We start from the raw sequence: 18,401 nt of genomic DNA, 5'->3' as shown, positions 1-18,401 counted from the left end.
TTTCTGCTGACAGTTTTGTAACAGACGACTGCTGGTCGATTGTGTCACTTAACTAACATGATGCCTGAAATTAATGTACATGATGTGTCATTGTGCATTATACTATAGCATTGTGCATTATACTATAGCTTTCATGGCTATAGCTTTCAAATCACTGCTAGGCAAATCCCCGCCTTATCTTAGCTCATTGGTCACCATAGCAGCACCCACCCGTAGTCTGCGCTCCAGCAGGTATATCTCACTGGTCATTCCCAAAGCCAACACCTCCTTTGGCCGCCATTCCTTCCAGTTCTCTGCTGCCAATGACTGGAACGAATTGCAAAAATCTCTGAAGCTGGAGACTCTTATCTCCCTCAATAACTTTAAGCATCAGTTGTCAGAGCACCTTACCGATCACTGCACCTGTACACAGCCCATCTGAAATTATCCCACCCAACTACCTCATCCCTATATTGTTATTTATTTTGCTCTTTTGCACCCCAGTATCTCTATTTGCACATAATCTCTTGCACATCTAGCATTCCAGTGTTAATACTATTGTAATTATTCTGCACTATAGCCTATTTATTGCCTTACCTCCATAACTTGCTACATTTGCACACACTGTATATATATTTTCTGTTGTATTTCTGACTTTATGTTTTTTTTACCCCATATGTAACTCTGTGTTGTTTTTATTGCACTACTTTGCTTTATCTTGGCCAGGTCGCAGTTGTAAATGAGAACCTGTTCTCAACTGGCTTACCTGGTTAAATAAAGGTGAAATAAAAAATAATAAAAAAATATCATGGCTACACTCTTAGAAAAAAAGGTTAAAAAAGGGTTATTCGGCTTTCCCCATAGGAGAACCCTTTTTGGTTCCAGGTAGAACCCTTTTGGGTTCCATGTTGAACCCTCTGTGAAAAGGTTTTTTACATGGAACCCAAAAAGTTTCTACCTGGAACCAAAAAAGGGTTCTCCAATGGGTTCTCCTATAGGGACAGCCGAATAACCTTTTTAGGTTCTAGATAACACCTTTATTTTTAAGACTGTACTTACTGAGACCCTGGGGGTCTTATTGTGCTTACTGTAGGAAGGATGCCCTGACCATAGAATTAGGAATTATAATAGAAAAATATTAATTCAATAGGATGTCTATAGACCTGACCGGTCAGTCTGCACATTACATTTCCTTATGAATTAGAACCCACAGCAGACCAGGGGGTAGTCAGCAGGGTGTGTGTGTTCCCATGCACTGCATGAAAATAAGTGTTTCCAGGTATTTTACTACCTGTACACATTCAGTGACATTTGTTGTGAGCAGGAGGTGAGCGGTAATTTCTCAAATTTGTGTGCCGATCGCTGCACAGTCCTGACCACGCACTGACACAAGTATTTCCGGGATCGTACACTCCCGATTACGCATTAACAAGGATTTCTGGGATCATACACTCCTGATTATTGGGCATTAACGTAATCTGACATTTTCGGGTGTGTAAACTGCATGACACTCGCGCTTGCGAAGGGTTGTCACTAATTACCACAGCCACAAAGTCAAAATGGGTTATATTGTAACAATTCATGAAAACAAAAATGTGCTTTTGTTGTCTTAATTTAAGGTTAGAGTTAGACATAAGGTTAGCAGTGTGGTTAAGGTTAGGTTTAAAATCAAATTGTAGAAATAGGCAGGGTTTAGCCATTTGTGGCTGTGGTAACTAGTGACGAACCTTGGAAAGAGGAGACGTCATAGCGTCACGTCAGTACACACCCGACCAACTAGCTAGTACCACTCACGTTGGGGCGGGAATATTTGAATTTCAGTGTCAGTTAGCTAGTTAGATCCACTCATTGCCTTAATATTTAAAAAATTTGCACAGTCTTGTAAAAAAATGTCAAGCCTGTCTGCAATATTAGCTGTGATTTCAACGAGAAGACTTCAACAAGACTTTCAACAAAGTCGACTACAAAGGACTTCAAAAGAACCGAGGTAAGGGAACAATTTAGTCCTATGTTTGCTGTTCATTTCAATTATTTACTAGCTAGCTAGCTAACGTTAGTCAGCTGAATGAAGTACCAGAGATTCATATACATATTTTATCAAGCTAGCTAGCTACTTTGTGTGAAGCAAGCAGGAGTTTAGGGGTAAGAGTTGTTGCTAGCTGACGTTAGCTAAGCAAGTTAGCTGGCTAAGCTCGCTAGCGATAACAACCCTGACTAGCTAGCTAGTTCCTAACTCATATCTCATGACTCATGGACACAGCTGGAGGAATTCTAATGAGCTACTAAAGTAGGATTACAAATGTAACATGGATACAAACAACCCTATTTTACATTTCACTAGCTGGGCATCTACGTAACTCCTCAGATACATCTATGTACCTTTGCACTAAAGCTGCACACCCATAACTTTTTAGATGCGCCAATACCCAAGTCCATTCACTATGACACAATTGCTTGAGAACCTAGAATATATTTGAAGAGATTAGTGTTCATGTGAACAGACCAATACTTCTTGTATGCACATGTTGACCTTAAGAATTCCATGAGGATCCCATGATCATCTATAATAAACAGATCCCCTCATCTGCCAGATCACATAAATTATTAATTAGACCTAAATTAATTACCCATAACCATCACTATTCAATGTCCCAATGACCCCTTATGAAGGTCAGCCACACCACACACACGCATGCACATACACTTCATGGCCAAAAGTATGTGGATTTGGCTATTTCGCTACCTGCCCGAATGCATAGTGCCAACAGTAAAGTTTAGTGGAGAAGGAATAATGGTCTGGAGCTGTTTTTCATGGTTCGGGCTAGGCCCCTTAGTTCCAGTGATGGGAAATCTTAACGCTACTGCACACAATTACATTCTACACGATTCTGTGCTTCCAACTTTGTGGCAAAGTTTGGGGAAGGCACTTTCCTGTTTCAGCATGACAATGCCCCCGTGCACAAAGCGAGGTCCATACAGAAATGTTTGTCGAGATCGGTGTGGAAGAACTTGACTGGCCTGCACAGAGCCCTGACCTCAACCCCATCGAATCCCTTTGGGTTGAATTGGAACGCCGACTGCGAGCCAAGCCTAATCGCCCAACATCCCTGCCCGACCTCACTAATGCTTTTGTGGCTGAATGTATGTAATTCCACACAGCAATGTTCCAACTAGTGAAGAGTGAAGGCTATTATAGGAGCAAAGGGGGCACCAACTCCTTATTCATGCCCATGATTTTGGAATGAGATGTTCGATGAGCAGGTGTCCACATACTTTTGACCATGTTGTGAACCACCACCATCACCACCACCAACATTCACCTTGATGAGTGCCTCCAGCTCAGCAGGCATGACACAGCTGTGCCTCTGCAGGAATGAAGCTTTCTCCAGGGTGATGCTGTCCTTCTGGTTGCTCTCGAAGGGCTGCTCCAGGGCCCGGAAGGCCAAGCCGCCCCCCACCAAGTAGGCCACCACCACCACGAACACCGCCACCACTGTCTTCCACTTCATCACAGAGTGGAGGGCCAAGAGGTCGCCGGTGGTGTCCATGCTGGCCACCACGCTGGCGGAGCGGGAGGAGACAGAGAGCCGGGGTAAGGGGCAGTGGCCGTTGGCCCCCTTGGGATCACAGCACATCGGGTTCTGCATGGCCGCCCCACTGGCCTGGACCAGGCTGGACTGGACCATCCCTGACTGGACCTTCTTGGGAGGGACCAAGTTGGACTGGACCACCACTACACATGAGGAGAGAGAGTTAAAGTGTTAGCAAACCATTCTTTCATTAACCTGTAAGAATTTAGCTTATAGGAGCTAAATCGTGCATGTTCTTACAGGGCATTTTGACAGTGTTGTCATTGACCTTACTTGCCTTGAATAATACTCAAAAACAGCAAATGTTAAAGTAGCCCCACCTGTTTTGAGCCCCACATTTTTAGCAAAAATAAAATAAAATCTAATATATATATATTTTGGGCTTGCCTGTTTTGCATGTTATTGTGGCATTAATATGTGTCACATATCAGTTTGCAAACAATGTAAAAAAGATATACAGTCCTAGTCAAAAGTTTGGACACACCTACTCATTCAAGGGTTTTTCTTTATTTTTACTATATTCAACATTGTAGAATAATAGGTGAAGACATCGAAACTATGAAATAACATATGGAATCATGTAGTAGCCAAAAAAGTGTTAAACAAATCAAAATATATTTTATATTTGAGATTCTTCAAAGTAGCTACCCTTTGCCTTGATGACAGCTTTGCACACTCTTGGCATTCTCTCAACAAGCTTCATGAGGTAGTCACCTGGAATGAATTTCAATTAACAGGTGTGCCTTGTTAAAAGTTAATATGTGGAATGTCTTTCCTTCTTAATGCGTTTGAGCCAATCAGTTGTGTTGTGGCCCCATGTAGCTCAGTTGGTAGAGCATGGCGCTTGCAACGCCAGGGTTGTGGGTTCGTTTCCCACGGGGGGCCAGTATGAAAAAATGTATGCACTCACTAACTGTAAGTCGCTCTGGATAAGAGCGTCTGCTAAATGACTAAAATGTAAAATGTAAATGTTGTGACATTGTAGCGGTGGTATACAGAAGATAGCTCTATTTGGTAAAAGACTAAGTCCATATAATGGCAAGAACAGCTCAAATAAGCAAAGAGAAATGTCAAGAACTTTGAAAGTTTCCTCAAGTGCAGTCGGAAAAACAAGAAGCGCTATGATGAAACTAGCTCTCATGAGGACCACCACAGGAAAGGAAGACCCAGAGTTCTCTGCAGAGGATAAGTTCATTAGAGTTAACTGCACCTCAGATTGCAGCCCAAATAAATGCTTCACAGAGTTCAAGTAAAAGACACATCTCAACATCACTGTTCAGAGGAGACTGCGTGAATCAGGCCTTCATGGTTCAATTGCTGGAAAGAAACAACTACTAAAGGACACCAATAAGAAGAAGAGACTTGCTTGGGCCAAGAAACATGAGCAATGGACATTAGACCGGTGGAAATCTGTCCTTTGGTCTGATGAGGACAACCACCGTGTCTTTGTGAGACGCAGAGTAGGTGAACGGATGTACTCCGCATGTGTGGTTCCCACCGTGAAGCATGGAGGAGGAGGTGTGATGGTGTGGGGGTGCTTTGCTGGTGACACTGTCTGTGATTTATTTAGAATTCAAGACGCACTTAACCAGCATGGCTACCACAGCATTCTGCAACGATACGCCATCCCATCTGGTTTGCGCTTAGTGGGACTATCATTTGTTTTTCAACAGGACAATGACCCAACACACCTCCAGGCTGTGTAAGGGCTATTTGACCAAGAAGGAAAGTGATGGAGTGCTGCATCAGATGACCTAGCCTCCACAATCACCCGACCTCAACCCAATTGAGATGGTTTGGGATGAGTTGGACCGCAGAGTGAAGGAAAAGCAGCCAACAAAGTGCTCAGCATATGTGGGAACTCCTTCAAGACTGTTGGAAAAGCATTCCAGGTGAAGCTGGTTGACAGAATGCCAAGAGTGTGCAAAGCTGTCATCAAGGCAAAGGGTGACTACTTTGAAGAATCTAAAATCTAAAATATATTTTGATTTGTTTAACACTTTTTTGGTTACTACATGATTCCATATGTGGTATTTCATAGTTTTGATGTCTTCACTATTATTCTACAATGTAGAAAATAGTACAAATAAACAAAAACCCTTGAATGAGTAGGTGTGTCCAAACTTTTGACTGGTACTGTATATCATTGAGTTAATAAAGTCACATCCAAACATGGTCTCTTTTTTGTTTTCTTGAGTAAGGCAGCTCCAAAATGCAGCCTAGCTCAGTGCTTTCTGTGGTGGTGGGGCAAGCCAACAGAAAATACGGAGCGTTGCGCCGTGATTGGCTCAGTGTTCTGTCACTCATGGGGACACTACGTCACCGCCAAGTCTAAGGGTAGACTTAGAAAATTCAAGCCCCTTGGTTGCTGCCATATAGTTACATTAGAAGTTCCCTTCCAAGAAGGCTCAAGGTCATTGGCCACAGATGAAATGACATCAAATCACGTTACAGTGGCTTGCGAAAGTATTCACCCCCCTTGGCATTTTTCCTACTTTGTTGCCTTACAACCTGGAATTAAAATTGATTTTTTGAAGATGCAAAATAATTTATTTGTGTGAAACAAACAAGAAAAAATAAATAGAAAAAACATAACTATTCACCCCCCAAAGTCAATACATTGTAGAGGCACATTTTGCAGCAATTATAGCAGCAAGTCTCTTGGGGTGTGTCTCTATAAGCTTGGCACATCTAGCCACTGGGATTTTTGCCCATTCTTCAAGGCAAAACTGCTCCAATTCCTTCAAGTTGGATGGGTTCCGCTGGTGTACAGCAATCGTTAAGTCATACCACATATTCTCAATTGGATTGAGGTCTGGGCTTTGACTAGGCCATTCAAGACATTTAAATGTTTCCCCTTAAACCACTCAAATGTTGCTTTAGCAGTATGCTTAGGGTCATTGTCCTGCTGGAAGGTGAACCTCCATCCCAGTCTCAAATCTCTGGAAGACTGAAACAGGTTTCCCTCAAGAATTTCCCTGTATTTAGCGCCATCCATCATTCCTTCAATTCTGACCAGTTTCCCAGTCCCTGCCGATGAAAAACATCCCCACAGCATGATGCTGCCACCACCATGCTTCACTGTGGGGATGGTGTTCTCGGGGTGATGAGAAAACATAGCGTTTTCCTTGATGTCCAAAAAGCTCAATTTTAGTCTCATCTGACCAGAGTACCTTCTTCCATATGTTTGGGGAGTCTCCCACATGCCTTTTGGCGAACACCAAACGTGTTTGCTTATTTTTTTCTTTAAGCAATGGCTTTTTTCTGGCTACTCTTCCGTAAAGCCCAGCTCTGTGGAGTGTACGGCTTAAAGTGGTCCTATGGACAGATACTCCAATCTCCGCTGTGGAGCTTTGCAGCTCCTTCAGGGTTATCTTTGGTCTCTTTGTTGCCTCTCTGATTAATGCCCTCCTTGCCTGGTCCGTGAGTTTTTGTGGGCGGCCCTCTCTTGGCAGGTTTATTGTGGTGCCATATTCTTTCCATGTTTTAATAATGGATTTAATGGTGCTCCGTGGGATGTTCAAAGTTTCTGATATTTTTTTATAACCCAACCCTGATCTGTACTTCTCCACAACTTTGTCCCTGACCTGTTTGGAGAGCTCCTTGGTCTTCATGGTGCCGCTTGCTTGGTGGTGCCACTTGCTTAGTGGTGTTGCAGACTCTGGGGCCTTTCAGAACAGGTGTATATATACTGAGATCATGTGACAGATCATGTGACACTTAGATTGCACAAAGGTGGACTTTATTTAACTAATTATGTGACTGCTGAAGGTAATTGGTTGCACCAGATCTTATTTAGGGGCTTCATAGCAAAGGGGGTGAATACATATGCACGCACCACTTTTCCGTTATTTTTTATTTTTTTTACAATTTAGCTGTTGCCAAGGCTGCAGCTACTCTTCCTGGGGTCCAGCAAAAGTAAGGAAGTTATACATTTTAAAAACATTACAATACATTCATAACAGATTTCACAACATATTAAGTGTGTGCCCTCAGGCCTCTACTCTACTACCACATATCTATAACACAAAATCAATGTGTACGTGTGTATAGTGTGTATGTTATCGTGTGTTTGTATGCATGTGCCTATGTTTGTGTTGCTTCACAGTCCCTGCTGTTCCATAAGGTGTATTTGTATCTGTTTTTTAAATCTAATTTTACTGCTGGCATGAGTTACTTGATGTGGAATAGAGTTCCATGTAGTCATGGCTCTATGTAGTACTGTGCGCCTCCCATAGTCTGTTCTTGACTTGGGGACTGTGAAGAGACCTCTGGTGGCATGTCTTGTGGGGTATGCATGGGTGTCCGACAGACAGCTCGGTTCATTCAACATGTCAATACCTCTCACAAATACAAGTAGTGATGAAGTCAATCTCTCCTCCACTTTGAGCCAGGAGAGATTGACATGCATATTATTAATGTTAGCTCTGTGTACATCCAAGGGCCAGCCGTGCTGCCATGTTCTGAGCCAATTGCAACATTCCTAAGTCCCTCTTTGTGGCACCTGACGACACAACTGAACAGTACTCCAGGTGCAACAAAACTAGGGCCTGTAGGACCTGCCTTGTTGATAGCGCTGTTAAGAATGCAGAGCATCGCTTTATTATAGACAGACTTCTCCCCATCCTAGCTACTGTTTTATCAATATGTTTTGACCATGACAGTTTACAATCCAGGGTTACTCCAAGTTACTCTCCTCAACTTGCTCAATTTCCAAATTAGTCATTACACGATTTAGTTGAGGTTTACGGTTTAGTAAATGATTTGTCCCAAATAAAATGCTTTTAGTTTTTGAAATATTTAGGACTAACTTATTCCTTGCCACCCATTCTGAAACTAACTGCAGCTCTTTGTTAAGTGTTGCTGTCATTTCAGTCACTGCGGTAGCTGATGTGTATAGTGATGAGTCATCCGCATACATAAGTATGTCATTAGTAAAGATTGAAAAAAGTAAGGGGCATACAGTCGTGGTCAAACGTTTTGAGAATGACAAAAATGTTAATTTTCACAAGGTCTGCTGCCTCAGTTTTGATGATGGCAATTTGCATATACTCCAGAATGTTATGAAGAGTGATCAGATGAATTGCAATTAATTGCAAAGTTCCTCTTTGCCATGAAAATGAACTTAATCCCCAAAAAAACATTTCCACTGCTTTTCAGCCCTGCCACAAAAGGACCAGATGACATCATGTCAGTGATTCTCTCGTTAACACAGGTGAGAGTGTTGACGAGGACAAGGCTGGAGATCACTCTGTCATGCTGATTGAGTTAGAATAACAGACTGGAAGCTTTAAAAGGAGGGTGGTGCTTGAAATCATTGTTCTTCCTCTGGTAACCATGGTTACCTGCAAGGAAAAATGTGCCGTCATCATTGCTTTGCACAAAAAGGGCTTCACAGGCAAGGATATTGCTGCTTGTAAGATTGCATCTAAATCAACCATTTATCGGATCATCAAGAACTTCAAGGAGAGTGGGTCAATTGTTGTGAAGAAGGCTTTAGGGCGCCCAAGAAAGTCCAGCAAGTGCCAGGACCGTCTCCTAAAGTTGATTCAGCTGCGGGATCGGGGCACCACCAGTGCAGAGCTTGCACAGGAATGGCAGCAGACAGGTGTGAGTGCATTTGCACGCACAGTGAGGCAAATACTTTTGGAGGATGGCCTGGTGTCAAGAAGGGCAGCGAGGAAGCCACTTCTCTCCAGGAAAAACATCAGGGACAAACTGATATTCTGCAAAAGGTACAGGGATTGGACTGCTGAGGACTGGGGTAAAGTCATTTTTTCTGATCAATCCCGTTTCCGATTGTTTGGGGCATCCGGGAAAAAAGCTTGTCCGGAGAAGACAAGGTGAGCGCTACCATCAGTCCTGTGTCATGCCAACAGTAAAGCATCCTGAGACCATTCATGTGTGGGGCTGCTTCTCACTCTCACAATTTTGCCTAAGAACACAGCCATGAATAAAGAATGGTACCAACACATCCTCCGAGAGCAACTTCTCCCAACCATCCAAGAATAGTTTGGTGACGAACAATGCCTTTTCCAGCATGATGGAGCACCTTGCCATAAGGCAAAAGTGATAACTAAGTGGCTTGGGGAACAAAACATCGATATTTTGGATCCATGGCCAGGAAACTCCCCAGACCTTAATCCCATTTAAGAACTTGTGGTCAATCCTCAAGAAGCAGGTGGACAAAAAAAAATCCACAAATTCTGACAAACTCCAAGCATTGATTATGCAAGAATGGGCTGCCATCAGTCAGGATGTGGCCCAGAAGTTAATTGACAACATGCCAGGGCGGATTGCAGAGGTCTTGAAAAAGAATGGTCAACACTGCAAATATTGACTCTTTGCATAAACTTAATGTAATTGTCAATAAAAGCCTTTGACACTTATGGAATGCTTGTAATTATACTTCAGTATACCATAGTAACATCTGACAAAAATATATAAAAACACTGAAGCAGCAAACTTTGTGAAGACCAATACTAGTGTCATTCTCAAAACCTTTAACCACGACTGTAGACACATTGGACATAAACATTACACAACAAGTTGGAAATCGCAAATTCAACAATGAGTGGTTTGGAAGAAATCGGTGACAGTGGCTAACTGCAAGCATTGCAACTGGGAAGTCGGGAATAAACGAGCTCCGACTGGGAAAATATGTTTTGAACGGTCATCCAACTCGGAATTGTAAATCCGGCATCTTTCTCTTTCTTTGATGACAAAATTTGCCTACGAAGGACCGCCGCGCCACCTTCCTGTTTAAGTGAGCACAGCACAACAAGGTGAGTCCAAAAATGTATTGTATGCTGCTGCATAAATGATGTAATATGCCAGGGAGATATGTATACTGTAGCTAAGAAAGTAATACTAAGTGTATATTGTGTAGTAAGCTGTTAGTAGCCCATGTGCCTCACCCTAATAATTTGGTCTATTTTCACCTCTTAATTTCGCCTACTGTTCTAACTTGGTGGTGCACATATAGCCTATAACCTGTTTTAGAGAAATGTAATCATTGAATATTGTAAGAGCTTTCATTGTCTGCTTATATGCCCCCTTTATTTATCATACGGTTCTGACTTGGTGTACAGGGAGAACACTGTAAGAACAGCCCATGTTCTGAATTCTGTCGCTGTACAGTGCCTTGCAAAAGTATTCATCCCTCTTGGCATTTTTCTTATTTTGTTGCATTACCTGTAATTTAAATGGATTTTTATTTGGATTTAATGTAATGGACATACACAAATAAACTTGTTTCAAAAAATTCTACAAAATAAATAACGGAAAAGTGGTGCGTGCATATGTATTCACCCCCTTTGCTATGAAGCCCCTAAATAAGATCTGGTGCAACCAATTAGCTTCAGAAGTCACATAACTAGTTAAATAAAGTCCACCTGTGTGCAATCTAAGTGTCACATGATCTGTCACATGATCTCAGTATATATACACCTGTTCTGAAAGGCCCCAGAGTCTACAACACCACTAAGCAAGGGGCACCACCAAGCAAGCGGCACCATGAAGACCAAGGAGCTCTCCAAACAGGTCAGGGACAAAGTTGTGGAGAAGTACAGATCAGGGTTGGGTTATAAAAAAATATCAGAAACTTTGAACATCCCACGGAGCACCATTAAATCCATTATTAAAACATGGAAAGAATATGGCACCACAACAAACCTGCCAAGAGAGGGCCGCCCACCAAAACTCACGGACCAGGCAAGGAGGGCATTAATCAGAGGCAACAAAGAGACCAAAGATAACCCTGAAGGAGCTGCAAAGCTCCACAGCGGAGATTGGAGTATCTGTCCATAGGACCACTTTAAGCCGTACACTCCACAGAGCTGGGCTTTACGGAAGAGTGGCCAGAAAAAAGCCATTGCTTAAAGAAAAAAATAAGCAAACACGTTTGGTGTTCGCCAAAAGGCATGTGGGAGACTCCCCAAACATATGGAAGAAGGTACTCTGGTCAGATGAGACTAAAATTGAGCTTTTTGGCCATCAAGGAAAACGCTATGTCTGGCGCAAACCCAACACCTCTCATCAGCCCGAGAACACCATCTCCACAGTGAAGCATGGTGGTTGGCAGCATCATGCTGTGGGGATGTTTTTCATTGGCAGGGACTGGGAAACTGGTCAGAATTGAAGGAATGATGGATGGCGCTAAATACGGGGAAATTCATGACGGAAACCTGTTTCAGTCTTCCAGAGATTTGAGACTGGGATGGAAGTTCACCTTCCAGCAGGACAATGACCCTAAGCATACTGCTAAAGCAACACGCTAGTGGTTTAAGGGGAAACATTTAGATGATGTTCTCTTTAAGGAATACCTGGAATAGTATAACAGTAATCCTTCTACCCCCCCATTAAAAATAAAATATAATAATCATAATTTTAAAATATATATATAAATGTGGGTGGTTGTCCCACTGGCTATCATTAGTTGAATGCACCAATTTGTAAGTTGCTCTGGATAAGAGCGTCTGCTAAATGACTTAAATGTAAATGTAAAAATCTAAATGTCTTGGAATGGACTAGTCAAAGCCCAGACCTCAATCCAATTGAGAATCTGTGGTATGACTTAAAGATTGCTGTACACCAGCGGAACCCATCCAACTTGAAGGAGTTGGAGCAGTTTTGCCTTGAAGAATAGGCAAAAGAGACATACCACAAGAGACTTGCAGCTGTAATTGCTGCAAAAGGTGACTCTACAATGTATTGACTTTGGGGGGGGGGGTGAATAGTTATGCACGCTCAAGTTCTGTTTTTTTGTCTTATTTCTTGTTTGTTAAAAACAAAAAAATATGCATCTTCAAAGTGGTAGGCATGTTATGTAAATCAAATGATACAACCCCCCAAAAAATCCATTTTAATTCCAGGTTCTAAGGCAACAAAATAGGAAAAATTCCAAGGGTGGTGAATACTTTCACAAGCCACTGTACATTTAAAAAGTGCTGAACAAATAGTTATATTGATTACGTCCGTCGTAGCTCGCTCATTAATGTCTTAATCGAAATTACGGATTGCCTCTTATTCGCTTGTCGTCCCCTTTATGCCATAGTTTGTACATCTCAATTGTTAGTAGAAACAACATTTGTTTAAGCAAGTCAGCCATATCAGCTATGTTTTTTTTTAAGGCAGTAAATGAACTATTTCGCTGACAGACAAGGCTCCGCTGATAGCCAGCTGTAGCAGTGGTAAGGTGTTAGGACTGCTGTTAGGACATGTAGGCCATAACAGTTTGTGGGTACCGTTTGTCACTGTTATAGTGCAATGAATGTATTGTTTGCTGGCATGCATCCCACTTATTGTTTTTTTGCCCCACCAAGATTTACATACTAAAATTGCCACTGCTGATGCCCCATTCCATCCTAGGGTAGCATAGCGTTTCATCTCTCTCTCTCAGAGAACCCAGCAGGCCATTGCGATATGTAATAATGTTACCACAGTGAGAATTGTTTTGTATTCAATCCTCGATTCTAATTTCCACAGCCGTGTCTAAACCGCATTATGCGGTGGGTGTTTTGATATCAAGGGAAGGATAAGTTGTTGTTGATACACAGACACTGAGAACATTGACAAAAGTGTGCTTAAAAAATGTAACCACCTTCTTCTCCGAAAGCAGGATTCGATCTCTCTAATAGACAAGCGTGGCCCGTAAGAGAGGGGGATAACTGCCACTGGGTCATTGCTTTGCGAATGGGGTGGGTCACCCAAGGTGGGGGATTGTGTCAAGGAGGCATCCATATTTAGATCATTTTATGTATAAATGGTAAGAGACCCCCCCCCCCTCATCCTATGGGAGATTGTTCTGACTGAGCCCCAGAGGGGGTGGGAGGGGCCTGGCTGGGTTTCACCATGATGCAATACCTAACGCTCTGTTTTTAAAAAGAGCTCATTGTTCATAGAGAGGTGCTTCTTTGTTTAATTTGAGAGATTGACTGGCTATATACAGTGGCTATGTAACGTGCTAGCCCAATCTAAAAAATAAAGTGACACAATCTAAAAAGCCCCTGCCAGTATTCTAGAAGCAAATCTCTTATTGTACAAGAGAGATGTTTGTGTAATTCCAACAAGAAGCCTTGGTCGCAGGATATATGTCATACTTTGCATACTATATGTAATACATTAATTTAATACATATCTGAGAGAATATGCGTGATTTGTGAAGAATTGTATTTTTCAATATAAACTGTAGACCTTTTGTGTATTTCACTGTATTATACAGTTACTATACTACCACATACTATGTTCCTGGAACAACTGTCTAGCATCCTTCAGTATGAACACCAACACAACCCGTCATGAAGACTCAAGGACATCAAGGAAGTTTCACTCACTTACAGGGATCGAAATCATGTTAGTCTATCCTTTGACATGGATCACAGCTTAAATGGATCAAAACAAACTGATGTTATCAGGATGGGAACACATAGCCAGAGATTTACCAACATCAACACCAACATGGCCACTTTGAGTTACCACATTACCGGTGCCTAGCAAAACATTCTCAAGCTATTTTTAGGACATTAAGGGCAGTTTGCCGGACACAGATTAAGCGTAGTCCTGGACTTAAAACAATTTTCAATGAAGACTCCCCATTGAGCTTGCTTTTTAGTCCAGGACTAGGCATTCGGGAAACTGTCCCAAAAAGAGTAACTTCACAATTAAGGAATTCCCAATGAACTTCTTAGGGTGGGTGGGTTTATTTTTAGGAAGACATTTTGTGTAATATTTTCAGACTTGCAAGCTACAGAGAGGGGCTTGCTGATGGACATTATAGAACATCCAACCCACCCATTCAAGTGTCTTGACTCATCCTACAAAACCATTAACTCTCTCTCTCTCTCGTTACCAGAGGAATCCATGATGATTGGTGATCATGATATGATCATACCTCCAATATCTCATGCTGAGCCACACAAATTGCAAGTGTAAAATCTGATACCTAAACTTTTTCTATACTGTTGTGGCACAGTAACCTGACAACTCACACTAAATTATTCCACTGCTCTGCCTTTAGCTCATAAAGAATAGTAGAGCATCCCTATATAGTTCCCATTATGGCATCTGTGAGCACACTGCAGAGGGTGGCATTCAGTTAAGGGTCAGGGAGGTACTCAAATCCAGACCAGAGAGCTAGATGGAGAACTCTACTGCCCAAAAGCCTGCTTTAGCATGGGGCGCGGCATTGAGGACTTTCACCATTTTTAAATAGTCAACTGGGTGGGACTTCCTATGGGTTAAGGGAGGATCACATGAATCCATCCGGGTCATCAGGAGGGATCAGCCACAAAGTTTATAATCCCAGAGGCGCAACATCTCGAGACGCTTGCGAAGCAGACCAAGCAGACCAGGTCGGGGTTTGGGGTTTGATAAGTCAATGAGAGAAGTGAAACATTCTTCCTTAGTTTTTTATTTTCTCGAAATCTAAACGCTCAACCTAGGTTCGAGTCAATGTCTTAAAGGGACACTTCAGGATTTTGGCAATGAGGCCTTTTATCTACTTCCCCAGAGATGAACTCGTGGATACCATTTTTATGTCTCTGTATGCGGTTTGAAGGAAGTTGCTAACTAGCACTAGCGCAATTGCTAACTAGCGTTAGCGCAATGACTGGGAGTCTATGGGTATCTGATTGCATGCTAGCAGATACCCATCAGCAGATACCCATAGACGTCCAGTCATTAGTTAGCATTGGCTCACGAAACCTACCTCTAACTTTGTTAATACTGGACACAGAGACATACAAATGGTATCAACGAGTTAATCTGATTTTGGGGGAGTAGATAAAAGGCCTCATTGCCAAAATCCTGAAGTATCCCTTTAAGTAGTTGAATATGTTATTACTCCAACCTCAGGAAAGTGACAAACTAACAAGTTTTCATTTTCGTCAAAATCAACTTTATATCGAAAGATTCCCTTTGATTTGATGGGCTGCACATGTGCAGTTCAGCGCGAGATGACTGTTAGACCCGATTTTGTGTTTCTGCGCATGAGCTTAGCTAGCCAACATCGTCATGACATCGCCTACAAGTGTGATAGGCATAAACTGCTTCTCCAATAGAAATACCCTATCTTCATACTGTACTGACTTTGGATCAGCCAATGAATTACACTAGTGAGCAAACATTCCATAACTGCAGGTGGCAGTAAATCACCAACCTTGGCTTTATACCTGTTCAAACAACATACTATACAGGTGGCAGTGTGCACCCTTTCAGTTTCTTTGCCAAGTCAATGATGTAGTAGAAGAAGAAAATGTACTACTTCAAAATGGAGATGGCCTCAATGGCGCTGCCCATGCTCTCACATACGCCATAATGGGACAGATACAATGATGCGATGTCTATCATAAGTCTATGATCCAGACTCATTGGGGAGAAGAAACTAACGTCCGTGGGCGTGGCGTAGTGTTTGGCTGGAGCAAGGAGTCTGGGTAGCCAGGCAAGTGGCACAGTGGGAGGCCAGAATATTGATTTATTCAGCCTAGCAGCTGTAGATGGGGAACACCTCATGAAAGGAGTCTGTCTGTGTGGCTTCAGTATGGAGATTAAGAGCGGAGGACCACATTCAAATACTGAATCAGATAATAGCATGTGGAATGTCAGTAGAAAGGCTCTGTCTCTGCCCAGTAATTCCCAATTGTCCTGAATGGCATCTCCCCAGCAGCTGTCCTATCTCCGCCTCTATCTATCCCTAACGAAGAGCACACTGTAGCCTACCACAAAGCTGAGCACACAAGGGATGGAGAAGAAAGAGATCCACTCCCAACCACCTTGCGTCATAAAAAGCACTGCCTGATTATAAATGGCATTAAAGCTCCTATTGTAGATGAAATAAACACAAAATAAATCATTTGAAAGAAAGTCTATAGCACATATATTCACAGTTTAACTGATTTTGTCCAAGTCACACAGTAAAGATGCTGAGACAACTGTATACCCAGGTTCTTCAGTCAGCATAGGGCATCCTTGCACAAAGCTATCCTTACACAAACTCCACTTTTAGAGTAAAATTTACATTTACTAACCTTGTTGTTCGGGTTCCCAATTGACTTGTTTTCTAGGGTTTTCCAGTGGGAATTTCATAGCTATTGTTCTTCTCAATAAACACAAAGACCATAGATCTGCTCAATAGCGCTTGAGAAAATGTAGAAAAATAAACCAAATCTGCCAGCGCCCTTGTCACAAATCTGTGTTATTGTTGCTTAGAATGGCATAACAAAATATACCGGGAGAGTAAGGCGAAAATTGCATTGTCTGGAGCAATGACTGGGTCTTAAGACATGGATGTAGCCTATCCTTCTCTCAGCTTGACATGGGCGGATGCACCCCAGCGGTGCACGCCTGGACACATTGATCGTAATGAGGTTTATTTATGTGTACTGTCTGTCGCACCACTCAGGACCACCCTATGGGCTACAACACATTTCACACGCCAGTCCACTTGTAGAAGGCTCGGAACAGAAGTGGACAACGAACGCATTTAGAACAACACACATTCACAAGGATGAGGATGGCACCCTCAACAAAGGAAGAACGACGTTTATTGTATAGTAGTCTATCTCTCCATCAATGGACGCTTTTTAAAAAGTTCCAATGATATTACCACTAATACTGTAGGCTCATTATATACATGCTAATTAACAAATATGTAAATGTATTACTTACTATTTTGTGCCAGGGAGGGATAGCGCCTATCCTCCTTGTTCGGTTAAGTCCCCACTCCACTCCAATCACGATTGGGTACCGGCGTGTAGGAACGTGGCACGGGAGTGAAAGTCATAAATGTTGTATTCAAGCATAGACGACTAAAAAAATCATTACATTATCCGATGTTGGAGAAATCATACATAATATATCAAAATGAATAGCCTACCTCGAGACCAGTAATCTCTGCAACACTGTCACTGTGCCCCTTAAAAAGATGGCATTAAATCTTGTGCTGTGTTATTTTGAGGTTCTAGATTAACAGCACTTCTTTAATAGGGATGCTTGAAATGCATTTAAGATATAAAACGCGCATTCAGTCAGTAGGCTACATTTTGTTTACATGACATTGAAATTAAATCAAATTATTGTTATTTTTGCAGTGGATCGGCCTTGCAGAACCAAGCACTGTTCCACGGGTATGTTAATAACATCAAAAAGTCCTATGATTTGCATATTATGTTATGTTTTGAATTATGCATTTTAGTAGTGCAATTGCATATCATTCAACCTCTAGTGAACACTTTAAAAAAAAAAAGGAATTCAACAAATAAATGGCTAAATCATAATTTCATTTCATTCTGATAAAATGCATTGAACATTTTAATCATTTAGCAGACGCTCTTATCCAGAGCTACTTACAGTTAGTGAGTGCATACATTTTTCATACTGTCCCCCCGTGGGAATCGAACCCACAACCCTGGCGTTGCAAGCGCCATGCTCTACCAACTGAGCTACAGTTAATTTGTTATCAAATGTATAATTATCCAGAGAAACCATTACAATGGTATTCCACACTGACAAAAGTGCACCTCCAGAAACACTGGGCTGTAGCTGCTATGGACTATGCTTTCCCCAAGAACCTTCAACCAGTCCTTATGATAGACAGCTGTCTGACATTAAGCTGAAATAGAATTGGCATACAAAGTGTAAAATCTGTCTGCAAGGAAAGCAAGCCATTGGTCGGTGATATACTATCATAGTTAGCCTATTGTGGGCATAGATTTGTGAATAAATCAAATCAATGTTTATTTGTCGCTTACACAGTTAGAAGATGTTATAGCGGGTGCAGCGAAATGCTTATGTTACTAGCTCCCAACAAAGCAGTAAAATGTCAAACAAGCGCAC

The 18,401-nt window shown here is 42.0% G+C and overlaps 1 protein-coding gene across 2 annotated transcripts in view; it reads right to left on the bottom strand.

Moving 5' to 3' along the window:
* The window catches only part of LOC121539464 (potassium channel subfamily K member 10-like), a 46,328-nt gene extending 28,831 nt beyond the window's left edge, over positions 1-17,497 (bottom strand). Inside the window, exons 1-2 of one of the 2 annotated variants that reach the window (XM_041847980.2) lie at positions 17,235-17,497; positions 3,300-3,712 (exon numbers count right to left, since the gene is read on the bottom strand). In XM_041847980.2, coding sequence (XP_041703914.1) covers positions 3,300-3,712; position 17,235 — 414 coding nt within the window. In that variant the 5' untranslated portion in view covers positions 17,236-17,497. Of the gene's footprint in view, positions 1-3,299; positions 3,713-16,594; positions 16,901-17,234 lie in introns of those variants that run through there. The other variant, XM_041847979.2, reaches the window with a different exon arrangement.
* Between the last annotated feature and the right edge of the window lie 904 nt (positions 17,498-18,401).

The sequence above is a fragment of the Coregonus clupeaformis genome, chromosome 25 (assembly GCF_020615455.1).
Source record: "Coregonus clupeaformis isolate EN_2021a chromosome 25, ASM2061545v1, whole genome shotgun sequence".
Taxonomy (NCBI): Eukaryota; Metazoa; Chordata; class Actinopteri; order Salmoniformes; family Salmonidae; genus Coregonus; species Coregonus clupeaformis.
The sequence above is the reverse complement of the archived record's forward strand: the minus strand, read 5'-3'. Positions and strand labels throughout refer to the sequence as shown.